Genomic DNA, 17,754 nt, shown 5'->3' with positions numbered 1-17,754 from the left:
CTTCAGCCAGCTCCACGACCTTCCTCTCACTAGCTTCTTCTTTGAGAGAGTAAGCCATTCTGCTTAACCACATAATAAAATGCCTAAGAAAATTGAGAACTTCCCCAGGTAGATTGCAGTCTGAAGCTGCTAAAAAGGTTCTTTGTGATCTGCCACAGATTGTTATTCATTCATGATGCTATCAGTTTGTTTGTAAAGTTTATGGGGTTACGACAAGTAAAGGTCTGTGTGCTTTCAAAGACGGCAAGCCTCTTCTGCCTTATTACATTTAAAATAATAAAATTCACAACCCAAAGCATGAAACAAAGGATTTGCTAAAATGCCAGCAGTTCCTTTTGATCACTATCCAACACAATCCCAATTTAATTTATTTCCCTGACTCGTGCCCTCCCCAGGGACCATTTTGGGTCTGTGTTACTGTTCACTGTAAGGAGGTTGTTTATCTTAAGATGTCACTTTTTTTATCTTAAAACAAGTTTAGTTTTGTTTTCATGAACTGGTAATATGAATATATAGTATGTACATTTTCAGTAGTACTAGTAAAATCTGTAAAACCTCTTGTATGTGGATAATATTAATTAACGTTTGATGTCTAGGGACAAAAATTGTGGGAATGTTTCAAATAAATGTATAGCTCATTTGTACAGTGTAGGTTATTTGGTGCATAGTTTTTTTCCTCATGCATAAAACATAAGTAATTAAATCAAACATACAAGGTGTGTCTTTTTGTTTGGTCATCGTTTCACCTAACAGACAAAATATCTTCTGCTTGTGCCCTACCATAGTTGTGGTTTCACAGCACAGTTAGTTAAAGATATGATTTATTTAATTTTCTTGTTTCAAATAACACTTACATTACTTGAATATCTTAGATTTTCCTGAATATAATCTTTGTTTGTTTTTAGGTTCTGTCAGAGCAAGGTCTTCGTCTGTCCTCATTCCTGCAGTCCTTCTCTTCTCAGGTAGAATGCTTATCACACTCTTAGAAGAGAAGTTACTTAACTGTCAGTGATGTGTTTCTCTACAGGGTATGTCTTCAATACATATAGTTGGGGATTCCATTGCAATTTACTCTCTAATATATTTATTGAATCCATTGATATCCAAATTTGTATTAACTGGTTATGAAAAAAAACACAAAAACACCCCTTTTATTTGTAAAAGGGATTGTGCTGTATATTAAAGGCTCATTTGTGCAACTTGTTTGGACCTTTGTTGTACCATTGTAACTTTTGAATGCACATTTATGTTGTATGAGCCTAAATACAATACCTAACAGTTACATATGTTTTTCCTGATGGTATACTACCATACTAATCATCAGCCTCCTCCACAGCAGCTCCTGAACCCCACTTTAATTTCTCTACCTGTCTCTCTGTAATGAGTGCCATCTATCTCAGAGGGATGGTGATCATGCAGCTATCAGTGTTGGCTAACCCTGCGTGCCTAGGCTGAGGCACTGTCCACTAATACATAATCACGCTGACCAGTGCCTCAACCCATTGCTCTGTTCATTAATATCCTCCAGCAGATCCACTCAGTAATGTAGCTTCTAAACCATTCAGATCCACATTAGGAGAAAGCATGATTACAGCATATCACTCTGCTCAGTGTGTGCCTTTTAGTATAATTAGCAGGAGGAAACTTTGTGACTCTGTGAGTGTTTGATGAACTGCGATGGACTAGCGCCCCATTCAGGGTGTGTTTCTTTCTGGCTTCCAGTGATTTTGGGTAGGTCCTGGACTCACTGTGACGCCGGAACAGGATGAAGCAGTTACAGATAATGAATAAGTGAATGAACAAACGAACGAACGGAAACTTTTAAGAGTGTTCTGTGGAAGTTTTCTTTCCTGGATGTGATCAGAGGCATAACATTAACTGAATGATTTAGAAGCTCGTTAAGGCTAGTCAGGTTCATGGCCCAATCCGCTTTGATGAGAACACTAGCTGCCCATTCTCTTCTGCGATATCCAGAGAATTTGGCTGCCAGTTGTTGGAGGGAACATTTAAAAAACTTCTGAAAATAAGTGAACTCGGGTAATACATTACAGTAATTGTATTTAACTTAGAAGCCTTTAGAAACAATATGTTTTTAAAAGAGGAAAAGCATACACCAAGTGTATCTAAACATTTGACCTGTCACCCAAAACCTGCATTCAACTCATGTTTGTTTTAACAGATACAGGGGAGAGTGCCCTGACTCTGAGCTGGCAGTAGTTTTTGAAGAAGGATGACGACATGTGTTTTTCTTCTTTTGTAGATGGCGGATGAGGAGAGAATGCTGGTGCTGTGTGAGTTGGAGAAGCTGGCGGCTTCCTGTCAGCAACTGCAAGTCTGTGCAAAGACACCTGTCCAGGGAAAGAGTGCTACCTTTCAGAAGGTGACGTGTATAAAAGAAACTATCCAGTATATGTTAATGGCTGGATTTACTGAATATAGACCATCAATGAACTTTCGTTCTAATGTTATCTTTCAAACACATTAACTTTTCCTTCAACACTGTTTGTCCTGACAAAATGGCAGTGTTGAGAGCCATTGCTTTGCTTTGATGAAGCAAAGGTCATAGCCAAAGGCTGGTGTAAATGGCTTTGCGGTAAGTGTGTGTGTGGTAGGGCTGAAACATTGGTCTGAAGAAAAACAAGCTCAATCAAGATCTCTGTGTGTCTCCTGAGGCCTCCTCAAGGTTTCTAGCCATATTATTTTGCAGAAAACTGCAGAGAAACTTATGTCTTCGGCAGCCTGCCTTGCCTATCATCTGTCAAAAAGACTCCAGATTATCGTCTCAGGGTGGGCATGATTACTTTTCAGAATCGTGAGCCCAAACAAGGAGGCATGATGTATTTGTTAAATGTATTTCTGGGTTCCTAACAGTTTGTTCACCTTTCTTTTGGTCTTGTTCAGGTGGATTTGTCCATACAGAACACCAAAGGCATTATGACAGTTCTGCTCTCTCTTCTGCCACTGTGTAGTAAGCTCATCAGAAAGGTGAGAGGACCTCAGGTGTTGGCTCAATAGCAGACATGATATATGTCCAAATATTTGTGGACACTCGCTCCTCCAGCATTTGTTTTAAAATCAAGGGTTTCAAGTGTTTTTCTGCTGCAGTGAAAGCCTGTATTTTTTAAGAAAGGACCTGTAGAACAACTCCTGTGAACGCTGACCTTGAACATTAGTCAGCTCATCTTGTACGGACGATTATTTGTGTATCACAGATCCCCTCCAACACACTGTGAATGTATAGGGAAGTGGTCTGTCACACCAAAGAATTCACAGATCCACAGCCTTTATGCCTATGCATCCGCATTGTGATCTTATGCACCATGAAGCTTCTTTCATTTCATGTTCTTCTATAGAGATGACACTAGCTGTGAGCATGTTTGAACATCTGTCAACTGTCTTAGACAAATAGCTGAATTCAGGGGGTGTTTACAAAACTTTGGACATACAGTCAACATTCATTTCATTAAGTCTTATTAAATACATTATTTGTAATTATAATTTAAAATGATCTGTCCATCTTTCTAATCCTTTTATTAGTGTAACTCAGAGCGCAGTAGTTTGGCCTCTCCTCAGCACTGGAAAGAGAATGACCAGCAGCTCAGCACTCCAGTTAGAGAGGACACGCTGAACGGCAAGGGCTCCAATGGCTTCGGAGTCAAATCCCTGGAACAACACATGGCTAATATGACCTTCCTAGAGAGCAAGTAGCTCTGGTGCCTCCTTCTCTAACAAGTCCTGGAGTATTATTCCACACACACACACACACACAAAGCACATTGCAGTATACTGGCCCATCGTTTGCCTGTATGTATGTTTTGGCTCATATGTTTTCGTGGTGTACAGTAGCTGTTAGCATTACCAGCCTCTCTCTTCTCATGTACACACACACACACACACCAATAAATACTAATCACAACACAAACATGTTCTCTCTCTCCCTCTCTCTGCCTCACACCCTCACTCACTCACCCTCCCTCACTCACATATGCATGTGTTCAGGTCAACTTCAAAACTATTGTGTAGTGGCTGGTGAACAAGCCACCATGAAGTGCATAATTTATCAGCATATATTATCATGTGTTATCAGAATAGCTTATTTGTAAATGCAAATGATAAGTCACCTCAGTTGTTTCTATGTAGGACACTCACACTGTATTTAATATATCTGCCTCATTTATACTTTGACGCCAAATATGTTGTCTATTATGATCACCAGTCATAAACTGGTCTTGCAGACCGTATGACAGGCCACCAGTGAAGTCTGCTAAGCAGCAGTCCATGGACGTTTTTTTTTAATGTGCCGAGTATTACTGTGTTTTAAAAGGGCGTCTCAAGCGAGTCATTTTCCAAAAGCCAATTACAATGGATCTTTCTTTGATCCAAAAGTGACTTTTGCGATATTAAAAAGGAAGATTTTCAGTTTATTTGATTTACATATGGTCAGAGGCGCTTCTTGTGGTATGGACTGCCCTGTAGGTCACTGTGATTTGTTTTGTTACTTGAAACACGATGGATGTTGAGGTCTGGTACGCTAACTCCAAACAGTCCGAATGAAGCCAGAGTATGAGAATCAATAGATTTGACTGGTGTGTATTTTAGAGCAATTGTTCATACAGCAAAGTTCTCTGCTACTTTTCAATACTGTGCACTGCAAAGGATCATGCTTCACTCAGCATTATTTGGCCATTTACAATAAGCTAGACTCCAAAATATTTTTACTAAGGCGTGATGTATGCAGACACACTCTTCAATGTAGTAAATCCTTGCTGAAACTTTTCTCAAAAGTACACTGCAGTCAAACCTTAAGCTTTAGAGATGATTGAGCAGCTATTATTGAGTGGAAATAGTTTTGGACCATTGATCTTTTTTGACAGTTGAATGATTGTTAAACTGAGAAAAAAGAAATAAATATACATTATTTTTTATTAAAACTTTGATTTTTGTCTTGTTTATTTATGCATTTACAAAAATAAATCTGTGTGAATGTTTCAATACTCAAACATTGTAATAAATGTGCATAAGATCTCAAATGACAAGTTCATTTGAACATATCAGGTGAAGGATGTCAAATTAAATGCATGTTTTTATGCATATTCTTTAACAGAATTTCCATAAAAAAAGAATTGCACCAAGAGATATATACCACAAATGAAAAGGTGAAACAAAACACAGCAATGGTGCATTTCTCATCAAATACACAACTAAAGGGAATTCTTCAGGACACAGTAACAGATGTCCAGTTGTTTCAGGTCAGATTCGATCAGGTCACTTTGAGGGAATCCCTTGGTCATTAGAAGGAACATTCCTAAGAGATCTTTAGGGCTGACCTCAGCAAGGCTCTGGCTGTTGCGTAGTCCGTTTAGAGACAACTTCATCATACTGTTCTCTAGTCAGAAGGCCATTTGTGACACACTTGCTCTCCTCCAGTTTGGGCAGAATGACAGCTATGTACCCTTCAGTAGAGGGCTGGATAGATAAAGAAAAATGAAGCATTAGGACACCTGCTGTTGAATGAACAGTGGTGGGCAGAAAAAATATTGAGTTTTTATTATTATTATTATTTATGGGTATATGTACAGTACTAAAGTATTTTAATTTTATGCAGCTTTACTACAGTTCTAAGTTAAATCATTATTATACTTTGTGATGAGGCAACAGTTGCCCATCACTAGAGACTGTGTATGTGAGTGTTATATTAGCCTGTATACTTATTTGTCTCTTTGCTATCAAATTGAGTAAGGTGAGGTTGATTGGACAGAGCCCACCTATGGGAGTAGCGTAGGGCCCACAGCTAGCTTATAGGGAGGGGGAGTCTTGATCACAACCCGGTAAAGAGATACTGTGGATGTATGTGCACTAACCGGTTAAGTTTCTTTAGGCCTTATTTTATATTTCTCATGTTATTTTGCTTTGTTGTTTCTTTTTTAAATAACTGTGTAGCCTATTCTTATGTGGATGGACACACCCCTGGGATTCCAAGGTTAACTCCTGGGGTGGGGCCAATTATATAAGAAGAAGGGGAAACATGTAGAGAGGGAGACAAGCTGCAGAATGCTCACCAGAGTTCAAGGGGGAGCTAGCTTAAAGAAAGAGTCCCAAGGTCTTGCGACCTGGAGCCATACTTACCTGTGCTGCATAAGAGTCAGGTTTACTGTTTTGACTCCGGTTTATTTTCACTTCAGTTTTTGTTTGTTTCTGTTCTGTCTTATTCTAATAAAATTACCCACCGTGCACCAGATACCCAGGAATCACAGTTTTTCCATCTATACCCATCCTCATTCTCACTTGACCACAACCTACCCGGTGACTTCGTGTCTCCTCATTAGGGATTCGGCAAAGCATCATCACATACTTTTACTTTCACAATGAATTTGTTATATTATTAGATACATAAGGCTAGATGGTTTTAAAAGGATTAGTGGGATTAAAACCTTCCCTTAAATACATACAGAATATCCAGTCTGAGCTTAGCAACTTTACTTAGGCCCCAGCAAATCTGAAATGCTCTCCGAATTAATAATATGCCATAATGTCAGGTGTGGAAGACTCTGATGACCAAGTACCACCTATCAATCCCATAATTTGCTTGAATATTTGTAATTTGTATTCATTACACAAAGTTCTTCTAAAGTAATTACTAAAAATTACAGAGCAAATATACAAAAAATAGGCTTAAACTGAATGTTTTAAACACAATTATACATTCATGAGATCATATACAATAATTTTTTGGGAAATACGCATTTTGAAAGAAATAAAATCGTGAAAGATCAATTTAATATATGCTTTAATAGACTATAGGTGAAAAGAGCACTGCACTTGAAGAAGGTGCTCACAGCAGGTGGGTGAAGGAGGTGTGGCAGTATTAAACAGTGTTTTAGGACTCTAATGATGTGAAGAGGGCGGCACGGTGGCGCAGCAGGTAGTGTTGCAGTCAGAGCTCCAGAAACTTGGAGCTTGTGGGTTCAACTCCTGCTCTGGGTCACTGACTTTGAGGAGTTTGGTGTGTTCTTCCTGTGTCCGCTTGGGTTTACTCCAGGGGCTCCGCTTTTCTCCCATGGTCCAAAAACACACATTGTTAGGTGGATTGGAAACTCAAAATAGTGTCCTTAGGTGTGTGTGTGTGTGTGTGTGTGCGCTGCCCTGCCCTGTGAAGGACTGGCACCCCCTCCACGGTGTATTCCCACCTTGCATCCAGGAGGGCTCCAGACCCTCTGCGACCCTGAACTGGATGTGTTCTCTCTATTTATGCCTCTAGATTTAGTCCTTCTCTGTTTTTTGCCGTTATTGCAATAAAATCCAAATTACTCACATCTTTCTTTAACCTTTGCTTACTTTCAGAAACTGGGCTTTCTTTACATGGATTTTGCAAAATACTGGGAGATCATGTTCCCTCCCTGGAAATTAAAAGTCGGGGAACACTGCACCAACTCTTCCCTACTGAATACCATTTCATTTACACAAACTAAGCTTAATTATGACAACCGTGAAACATTATGTAGTTTACACATGAATGTTTTTCAGTTTCAGATTTTATTTTAATTAAGTAGTAATTTTTATGAGGTCACCACTTGCTGCTTTACGTGCCACTAATGGTACGCGTACCACATTTTGAGAACCACTGTTCTAAGGTATTTAACCAGTTTGGCTGACTGCTTTATGATGACGCTGCTCCATTTTCTGACTTTTATCTACCACTGTTTTTATCCTTTGAGAACTTTTATTTGGATTTTATTATGGATGTAATGATCTGAAAGACCAAAACTATAGTAAAACTAACCAAAAAAGGTTGCAGGTCTTCATAAAAAGGTCAGATGGCTCATTTTCAGTCATGCATTCATTCATCGTCTGTAACCTTTTATCCAGTTCAGAATGGCAGTGGGTCCGAAGCCAACCCGGAATCACTGGGCGCAAGGCAAGAACACACCTTGGAGGGAGTGCCAGTCCTTCACAGGGTGACACACACACACACATTCACTCACACACCTAAGTTGCCAATCCACCTACCAACGTGTGTTTTTGGACCATGGGAGAAAACCTGAGCACCCGGAGGAAACTCACATGGACATGGAGATAACACACCAAACTCCTCAGAGACAGTCACCTGGATTGGGACTCGAACCCACGACCCTGGAGCTGTGTGACAGTAAAAGTATCTCCATAGCGACCGTGCTGCCCATGACTCATTTTTCTGGCTTATTTTACAAATAAAATGTGGCAGGCACCATGCAAAGCTCATAATTCCAGTAAAATACTAACTTAAAAATTACCTTCTGGAGTAGCAGGTCAGGCTGTTTGAGGATATCCTCATTGACTTCTAATAGACGTCCTCTGATACAACTGTGAGAAACGTAATAGATACAACAGTTAAAACGCCAGCAAGATCTTTAGGATTAACATATTTGCAATTATTGCAAGATCATTTTATCATTCTATAAAACACCCGTAAGGGTACAGTAAGTGTAACTCACCTGAAAATAGTGTACTCCATGTTGTCTGTACATGTTATTCTACACAGCGGAGCGAACTCTGTGAGAAACTGACCACCCTGCAGAGACCATTAAACATGTTATTTATTTTTACTGAAATGTTGTTGCTGCCCCAGTGTCAGAATCCTCCGCAGCAATAGCACTCACTCTCTTTGACTTCCCAGAAACTTTGTTGTTCAGACGGCTGCATCCATCACTGATGCGGTAGTTGATGCTCTTGATCTTTCTCCCGTTCTGAAGGATTGGGTGAGACTCTGCTAGAGTGATAACACAGATTCTGCAAAGACACATTTTGTTAGATGAGCCCCTCAAAATGAATTCATCACAAGAATTCAGAATGTGAAATATATCTCTACCTGTTTGAATGCTGAAGAATGCAATGGTCTTCACATGGTTTTCCTTTCATATCTAAAAATAAAAGTATAATATCTGAACACACTTGCATTGCTCCAACGTCCCAACATCTCATGAGTTCTCATATGTGGTGCCCAAAAATATTTCCTCATTTTTCCATAATTAAATTATGATGTCACAAAATCATTCAGATTGGTTTAAAGCAAAATGCTTTACTCTGCAGAAATTTACTGTGTATGTTAACAGCATTTAAGGACTCAAATATTTCTCCACAACAAATGATGACATGTATTGGCTGAGCAACTCTGCACAAACCCAGGATCGCTACACAACAATGACAAGCACTGGCCAGAATTTTGTAAATCACACTGGAACTGAACTAAGCAGAGGGCAACACCATACAAGTTTAACAAGTTTGGGGAACTGAAGACATCCCACTCCATACTCAGCTGTTACTCCTACAATATACCAGTTAGTTCTGCTCTTACAATGTGATTGGCTGAGAGACCTCCTAAGAGCCCCAGTATTAAACAATAACTACTGAGTATAATAATAATAATAATAATAATAAGTAATTATTATAAGTAATAAGTAATAATAAGTACTCTGACTGAAGCACTCCAATGATTACTCTGCCACATACACACATAATGTAACAACAATGCCAGCGTACAATTTTGCTGTTCCCCAGTGCCAATATCTTACATTATAGTACTCCATCTTTTGTATTAATGAGCCATGCTCCAAATACCATTAGTTAACCTGCCCAGACACTCACTTTAAGGCTGTGTGTGCAGCCTTTATACATAAAGATATCAAAAATTACCCCAAAAAAAATCCAACACCAACATTCAAATGACTATTTTTAGCAGATGCACTGTTTTGCCCAAAGTATTCGCTCATCTGCCTTTGCACGCATATGAATTGAGTTGCATCCCATTCATAATCCACAGCATTTAATATGTCAGCCCACTCTTTGTTGCTATAACAGCTTCAACTCTTCTGAGAAGGATTTCCACAAGGTTTACAGATGAGTGTTTATAGGTCTTTTTGACCATTCTTCAAGAAGTGCATTTGTGAGGTCAGACACTGATGTTGGATGAGAAGGCCTGGCTCAAAGTCTATGCTCTACTTCATCCCAAAGGTTTTCTATCGGGTACAGGTCAGGGCTCTGTGCAGACCAGTCAAGTTCTTTCAAACCAAACTCGCTCATCCATGTCTTTATGGACCTTGCTTTGGACATAGGTGTGCAGTCATGTTGAAACAGGAAGGGGCCATCCCCAAAAGTTGGGAGCATGAAACTGTCCAAAATCTCTTTGTATGTTGAAGCATTACTAGTTCCTTTCAGGGGCAGATCCCAACTACTGAAAAATAACCCCACAACATAACCCCATCCCACAAAACTTGGCACAATGCAGTCAGACAACTACTGTTCTTCTGGCTACCACCAAACCCAGACTCATCCATTGTATCACCAGATGGAGAAGCATGATGCCCTATAGTCCAGTAGCATGCTTTACACTACTACATCCAATGCTTGCATTGCAGTTGGTGATTTAAAGTTTGGATGCCACTGCTCAGCCATGGAAACCAATTCCATGAAGCTCTCTATGAACTGTTCTTGAGCTAATCTGAAGGCCACATGAAGTTTGGAGATCTGTAGTGATTGATTCTGCAGAAAGTTGGCAACCTCTGCGCACTATGCGCCTCAGCATCTGCTCTTCATTGTACGTGGCCTACCACTTTGTGGCCGAGTTGCTGTAGTTCCCAATCACTTCAACTTTGATATACTTCTACTGACAGTGGAATATTTAGTAGCAAGGAAATTTCATGACTAGATTTGTCACACAGGTATCACAGTACCATGCTGGAATTCACTGAGCTCCTGAGAGCAACCGATTCTTACACAAATGCTTTTAGCAGCAGTCTGCATGCCTAATTTCTTGGTTTTATATACCTGTGTCCATGGAAGAGATTAGAACACCTGAATTAAATTATTTGGATAGGTGAGTAAATTCCGTTTGCAATACAGTTTATGCTTTTCCTCTTGACTCGATAATGTGACATCTTTTAACTTACAAAATCTTACATAGTACAGCTTATATGCCAATCGTGTGGAAATGGGATATCCAACAAGTAAACACAGGCCTGAAGGTCAGTCAACAACAAGTGAACATCCATAACATTATGACAACATCCTTGCTTCTACACTCACTGTCCTTTGTCTCAACTCTGCTGACCATACAGGAGCACTTTGTAAATCTACAATTAGAGCCTGTAGTCCTTCTGTTCCTCTGGCCCATTTTACCTTTCAACAGTCAGGACCCTGACAGGACCACAGCAGAGCAGGTATGATTTGGGTGGTGGATCATTCTCAGTGCTGCAGGGATACTGATGTGGTGGTGGTGTGTTAGTGTGTGTTGCGCTGGCACAAGTGGATGAGACACAGCAGTGCTGTTGGAAATTTTAAACACCGTGTCCACTCACAATCCACACTTTGAGGGTCCTGCCCATTGAAAGGAGGGTGAAAGGTGGCAAACAACGTGCGCAAAACAAAGGAAAACAGTCTGTAATTGTAGAAGTACAAAGAGCTCCTGTATGATAAGCGGAGATGAGAAAATGTACAGTTAGGATCATTAAAGGAGGTGGTATAGGTTTCCCTACAGCAAAGCATTTCACATCAAAACATTAAATGAAATTTTAAATATTCAGACATTTAAAAAGGTGAACTTAATTACCCTTTACTGTGTGTAACAGAGAGAAGTATCTAATTAACTTTCCTTCATCTCAGTTTTACATAAAAAATAAAACTCGTCATTAAGGCTTTTAAAGTGCAAACACTGGCTCCGAGAGTGAATGAGCCGCATTTTCACTCCCAGCAGCAAACCGGTGGTTTATATATTTCATTTGTTACACACGCAAGAAATACAGCACAAGCAATACAAACCAAAGCACGTTACCTGTTTTATACCATCGTGTAAAATATCTGTCAATAACAGAGGGAGCTTTTTGATCTCCTACTTCTTCCATTGCGCACACAGAGGAGCCACTCTTCTCACTCCATGGCTGTGTCTCAAACCACTCCCTCTCTTCCACTTCAAAGTGCACTAAATAGGTCGTGAATGTTGGACTTCCATGGCCAAAAGTGTAATGATTTTAAAAAGAGACAAATACACACAAACGTTATATATACCGACCATAATGAAACGTTTCAGCGTATAAGCTTAAATATTAAATATTCCCTGACCTCCCTAGGGCACTATAAAGGCAATAGAGACTCATTTGGGATAGACCCCATGTGCCCTTCAATGATTACATTCCGACTGGAAACTAACACACAATTAGCAATTTATTGTTGGTTGTGGGTTTTGCAAAACGTTGAATATTTTTGTATTACTCTCTTTATAAATAAACATATAAAGCCTACTGCTGGAGAAAGAAGATTGAGTGTGTGTAGACTGTAAAGAGTAACGGAACCTCTGAGTGAGAGTGAGAGTTCCCCTGTTGTTTTGGGAGAGTGAACGGGAGAGAGCGAGTGAGAGGGAGGAGAGAGATATGGCGACTCCCGTGATGCAGTTGTGTCATGTAGCGTGCAGCGCTAACAGAGCTCCACACGTTGTCTCCTGGAGCAGAGAGGGGTTAATCTCCTTCGGGACCTGCAGTTCCGTGGCTCTGTATGACCCGCAGGTAAACCTCAGCTCTCGGTCCAATATTGTGTATCAGTTACTGAAACCAGAGCTCTGCACGTGTGGGGGCTACGCTAAAGTTAGTCTGGGGAGATGAGTTTAACAAAGCAGTGTTTAACATAACACAAGGTCTCTGACGCGATCAGGTCCCGGTCACAAACACTCCCTCCCTCCCTCACTCACTCACTCACTTACACACACACAAACACACACTCTCTGTCTGTCTGTCTTCATTCATTGTAACTGCATCTGGGAGTTGAGGTCTGGTGTGATACCTGGGTGCTCCCGTCTGTTAAACCACTTCTGTATAGACACCGTACAGTTGTCGTCTTGGAATACGGGGATGTCAGTGTTGTTTTTATTTGCACTAAACTAGTGGTAGTGTCAAAGAGAGGGAACTGTCCCACGAGACTCCTGTAATCCCCACAAGACAAATAAGGCAAATATTTAGCAATGTATTAGAGAAGAGATGATGTAAGCTATGTATATTTTTTATTGATTGACTGGTTCATTTGTTAATTATTTTGTCTGTAGCAAAGTTGTGTTTAAAGTAGATTATATGACAATGCACCAGGCGCAGCAGAGTTAAAGGTGGATTTACATATGACAGTGTTATTGTGACAACACATCAAACCAGGGTTGGTTTTGTGGTCTGGAACTAACCAGTGAATTAGAGGATCATTAAGAGAACTTACATTCAACAGGCTGTTTTCTTGAGGTAATGAAAATGACCTCTGATTTTTGTATTGTCTTATGATTTTTGTGTTTCAGGAGTATAAGGTTGTTGATCTTCTGAATAAACACACAGGGAGGGTCAATGCTGTCCAGTGGGTTCATAGAGAAGACTGTGGTAAGTATGCAGAGCAAAAGGTATTAGGTTGTATCAGGGCTTGATCAGTTCCTGAAATGGACTTGACACATAATCATACTGCTCCTTGACCTGTCCATTGTATCTGATTACACACATGCAACTCTCTTCACAGGTCCAGAAACTCACCTGGTGTCAGGAGGGTCAGATAATAACGTTATTGTGTGGGAGAAGCAAGATAGTAAGGTCCGTTTCTTTTTAGATGTTTCCTTTGTGATTGGATGATTTTCTGATAATGTAAATGCTCTCAAATTTATATTGTAACATGTGTTTTAATGCTGTGGCATCAGTTTTATATGATGCACAGAGTGCCACTAAAGAGTATTGTTCAAAGAGTATCTTGATCATATTAAAACAATCATGTTAATTTTTTTTACTCGTGCTCCAGTTTGCTTTTTCCGCAGTTTGTTCGGGCCACACAGGGCCAGTGTGTGCAGTGGACGGTTTATATCTGCCCTCTGGACAGTTACTGCTAGCGTCTGCTTCATCAGACTCAACTGTCAAACTATGGACTTACAGCAGTGGAAAAGGTGAATGTCAGCTGATGTCAATTTGTAATCATCTTGTAGTGATAAATGAATCATTAATCTGTAATACAGGTGTGAATTCACGTTTTCTCTTTCCCAGTTAAGACTACTGTTTCAAGTCTGACATCTGCTGGTAGACTGTTGTAAAGGAAAACATATGGCTTTAAGGCATACAGCTAATTGTAAGCATTGGAGTGTTATTTATAATGAGTGTGTCATTTTTGTGGTAGATGTGCAATGAGCATTGAAGTCCTTACATGTATGAACTGGACTTATTTATAGGGATTTCAAGTTTACAATCTCATATTCCCAAAGATGAAAAGTTGTTTCTGTTGTTGCTCTCTCAGTGTGTCGCCACCTGGCCTTGTAAACAACTTGAATGATTTAATTTGTGGGGTTTCATTAGCTGTTCACTCAGAATACAGAAGCAGTCAATCATTTTACAGTTTCAACATTTACGTTAGCCATGCTTTTGTGTTTGTGTGATTAATGCCTACAGAGTCCTCTAAGGGTAGTATTTTTAGGTGCACAATTTGTGGTAAGTCTGTTTTTAACCTAATTGTCAAGGAAATTGTCCCAAATAATTGACATGTCAGCTCCAAGGTCATGTAAGTCTAGACTTGATTGAAAGGGCACATCAATTGTTCCTTGAAATGTCCACACTTTCTTTGTCCAAGAGAAATGATGAGTGATCTTCTGTGACAGTGTGTGTGTGTGTGTGTGTGTCTGCAGGAAGTATGTGTGTGGTTGAAGGGAGAGCTGTGTGTGTTGATGTAGTCCGTCTGCCTGTAGGGATGGGATGCTGTGGGAATTAAACAAATTCTGACAGACATCCATCTGGTCTAATTTCAGAAAAAACACACTTTTTTAGTTGTTTATTTCTGATCTTTTAATTTATGTCATAGTTTTGAGGTCCACGCTATTGTTAGTGACTTTAGGGAAGGTGCAACTTATGGACACTTTTTTGCATCAGTGATGTGTCAAACAGTGAAAGGGTACAGTTTATTTTGTAAGTACTGTTGCTTTAAAAGCATGATTTTATTTGGCATAATATTAGCCTTTAAATGAGAAATCTGTTGTCTTAGTTGACCCTGACCCTATTGTTTGACATCATTTGACATTTGAACAGACCACTTTTCTAAGTCTGCATTATACCTTTATTGTTTTTTTGAATAGTAATAGTTCAGCTTTATTTTCTTTATCTGCAGTTTTTATTGTACAGAAGGCTGCAGTTTGCAAGTGAAACAGATCCATGGGGGATTAGAGGTTCATGGAAATAGAGGAGAGAAGTGTGAGGTGGTGGGATTTTGGGATAATTAACCAACTGTTATAAGACGCCTGAGGAGTCTGTAAAACCCAGAGCGGTGCGATCATTTAATGATTTCAGCAGTGTTTGAAAAAATAGCATGCTGAAAATGTGCAGGTTTTCCAATGGAATTTATGACCCAAGTTAAAATATCACATTGCAGTAGACTGCAGCCGTACTGATAACTACTTTAAACCTTTGAAGTGTTTATGGCCAAGCTCTGCATTTTTGTATTTGTAGTTAATCCTAACTAGCTACTTTCTTAACTGGTGTAAGAGAAGGCAAGGCATCCTGTTTAATATTTCAACATAAAGCTCCTGAAGTGCTGAAAATATCAACACACAACTCCTTTTCTCCTGGTTTAATACTGTTTTTAGTACTAATCTGGCATGGAGCCCCTTTCCATTTTGTGCTCTTCAAAAGCAGTGAGACAAGAGGACCCTAATTAATCTCCACAACCTTTTTTTTAACACTTCCTCCAACTCACAGAACATAGCAGTTGTGTAATCACTCCAGGTATTGTTTCAGTTGTTTTGTGCAGTCTGTAACATACCCAGAGTATATAAACTGTGTCTAAATGCATTTTTCCTAAGGACTAACATTCGTTAGGGGGTTGATCAATAGTAATTGTTGGTTGACCTTAGTGCTGACAGAGGATAGTGGCAGGCAGCTACAAAGCCAAGCTGTAGGAACAATAGACACAATCTTCCAGACAAGAATGAAGCCTAGTCTTGGACTAAATTCTAACAGGCACCCATCTGGTCTAATTTCAGAAAAAATAAATTGCATTGTCAGTGGGAACCTGGCCATATATATTAGTAAAATTAGATTACACTCACCAGAGACATGACGGATTAGGAATAAATAGTCTTATCTAGGGCTGCAGCAACTTATTAGACAATTAATTATTAAAAATAGTTTTCTATGAATTTTGTAATCAATTGATTGTAATCCATTGATATTCAGTTTATTACTCTGGGCATGTGCAGCCATTTTAATGTGGGGTATAAACAGACAACCTATTGTGGACCTGCAGGAAAGGATACGATCTAGAGTTTGTGGGTTTATTTTAGTTTATCACTTGTATGATGCTTGTGCATCCCTGGATCCCTGGCACTTCAACACCATCATCTCAGCACATCTTCTCTACAGCAGGCATCGTATCTTTAAAAAATAAATAAAGTGCACCAGCCTCATTCCAGAACATGTAACGTGAACATTTTTGCTCTTTAATTCCTGTAGAAACATGAAGGGTTGGGTGAGTGTAAGTGAACTGGGTGGGAGCATTCATCTGTGTCATCAGTGCAACTACAGACCCTCAGCAGGATGCAGTCCTATCTCTATCATTTTTTAAATATTGCTTAATGTAGGATATTTAGATTTGTCACTATGCCAAAAAAGGTTAAGTGTTGACTAATACAGAACTGCATTTTCTGTTTGGTTTGTATCATTTAGACATTTTACATATGATTGTTAATAACAAGTGCCTTTTATATGTACTTTCCAATAAACTGACCAATTGTTTTAAATAAATAACTAAAATACGTATCAGATTCATCAATTATAAAAGTAATCAATAGTGTTTCAGTCCATAATACTGCTTTCAGTTCCATTTTAGGGCTGCAATGGTTGTGGTGTTGTTTGAAAGAGGCCAGTAAGATGCATTAACTCTAGATAAAAGTGACCTGGATTTGACTCCTACTCATGTCTGCTTGTATCTGCTCTGTGCATTCAGACAGTGTGTGGATTAGAAATACATCAAAACAGCAGCTCCTTTAAAAGATTTGTCATAGCTAAGTGGGTTAATTTTTACTCATGGTGTGTTTATGATCTTTGTTAGCCGAATGCCTCCAGACCATATCTTTTGGGAGCGGATTCATGATGGATGTCTCCTTGGCGCTGTTGCCAGGCAGCGAAGGTAAGCTGTGCTTGCTGCTGTGAACTGAATTGCTTTTCCCTTCGTGCCATTTGTCTCCATTGCCTCTGTGTGACTGAATGTCATGTTAAAATCTCAATGCTTTCGCCCTGTAATGGAGCACCATTATGCAGCCACTAACAATCTGCTGTGCCATGCAAGGCATATGAATTTTGGTTGGCTTTTGTTTATAGGCTGAATCATTTGTCTGTCACATGAATGTGCCTGAGCAGTGAGTCTATGGAGAGTAACTGAGTCTCGTTGTTCATCTAGTGCCTGTCCTGGCTTGTGGTGGAGATGACAGTAAAATCTATATATATGTCCAGCTCAGTGAACAGGTAAGGAAGAGTTTTACTCCACAATAATGTTATGCTGGCTTTTAGTACATAGAGTTTACACACTTCACATTTCTGGATCAGTAATCTTACACCAATCAGCCGTTATATTACGAACACGTCCTTTTTTTTTGCATTTATTGTCCATTCTCTGAGCTCCACTGACAATACAATAGATCTTTGTAAATCTACAATTGCAGACTATAGTTCATCTGTTGCTCTGCATACTTTGTTTGCCCCACTCACCCTGTTCTTCAGTGGTCAGAACCCCATC

General features: G+C 39.5%; 3 protein-coding genes across 6 annotated transcripts in view; 2 read left to right on the top strand and 1 right to left on the bottom strand.

Annotated features, from left to right (window-relative positions):
• ctnnal1 (catenin (cadherin-associated protein), alpha-like 1) overlaps nucleotides 1–4,904 on the top strand; it is a 52,408-nt gene extending 47,504 nt beyond the window's left edge. For all 4 annotated transcript variants that reach the window (XM_066675400.1, XM_066675401.1, XM_066675399.1 and 1 more), the window contains exons 16-19: nucleotides 906–962; nucleotides 2,261–2,380; nucleotides 2,902–2,985; nucleotides 3,538–4,904. In XM_066675400.1, coding sequence (XP_066531497.1) covers nucleotides 906–962; nucleotides 2,261–2,380; nucleotides 2,902–2,985; nucleotides 3,538–3,708 — 432 coding nt within the window. In that variant the 3' untranslated portion in view covers nucleotides 3,709–4,904. The remainder of the gene's footprint in view (nucleotides 1–905; nucleotides 963–2,260; nucleotides 2,381–2,901; nucleotides 2,986–3,537) is intronic.
• A 74-nt stretch (nucleotides 4,905–4,978) lies between these two features.
• Nucleotides 4,979–11,919, bottom strand: abitram (actin binding transcription modulator). The gene is made up of 6 exons (XM_066675762.1): nucleotides 11,804–11,919; nucleotides 8,846–8,897; nucleotides 8,637–8,766; nucleotides 8,472–8,548; nucleotides 8,271–8,340; nucleotides 4,979–5,466 (listed from the first exon to the last, which is right to left on the bottom strand). Exons 1-6 carry the CDS (start codon nucleotides 11,871–11,873, stop codon nucleotides 5,329–5,331), a joined length of 537 nt encoding a protein of 178 aa, XP_066531859.1. The 5' UTR covers nucleotides 11,874–11,919; the 3' UTR covers nucleotides 4,979–5,328.
• A 449-nt stretch (nucleotides 11,920–12,368) lies between these two features.
• The window catches only part of elp2 (elongator acetyltransferase complex subunit 2), a 29,479-nt gene continuing 24,093 nt past the window's right edge, over nucleotides 12,369–17,754 (top strand). Inside the window, exons 1-6 of the mRNA XM_066674440.1 lie at nucleotides 12,369–12,530; nucleotides 13,301–13,379; nucleotides 13,513–13,583; nucleotides 13,786–13,927; nucleotides 17,071–17,148; nucleotides 17,419–17,483. Coding sequence (XP_066530537.1) covers nucleotides 12,399–12,530; nucleotides 13,301–13,379; nucleotides 13,513–13,583; nucleotides 13,786–13,927; nucleotides 17,071–17,148; nucleotides 17,419–17,483 — 567 coding nt within the window. The 5' untranslated portion in view covers nucleotides 12,369–12,398. The remainder of the gene's footprint in view (nucleotides 12,531–13,300; nucleotides 13,380–13,512; nucleotides 13,584–13,785; nucleotides 13,928–17,070; nucleotides 17,149–17,418; nucleotides 17,484–17,754) is intronic.

The sequence above is a fragment of the Hoplias malabaricus genome, chromosome 6 (assembly GCF_029633855.1).
Source record: "Hoplias malabaricus isolate fHopMal1 chromosome 6, fHopMal1.hap1, whole genome shotgun sequence".
NCBI classification, from domain to species: domain Eukaryota; kingdom Metazoa; phylum Chordata; class Actinopteri; order Characiformes; family Erythrinidae; genus Hoplias; species Hoplias malabaricus.
The sequence above is the reverse complement of the archived record's forward strand: the minus strand, read 5'-3'. Positions and strand labels throughout refer to the sequence as shown.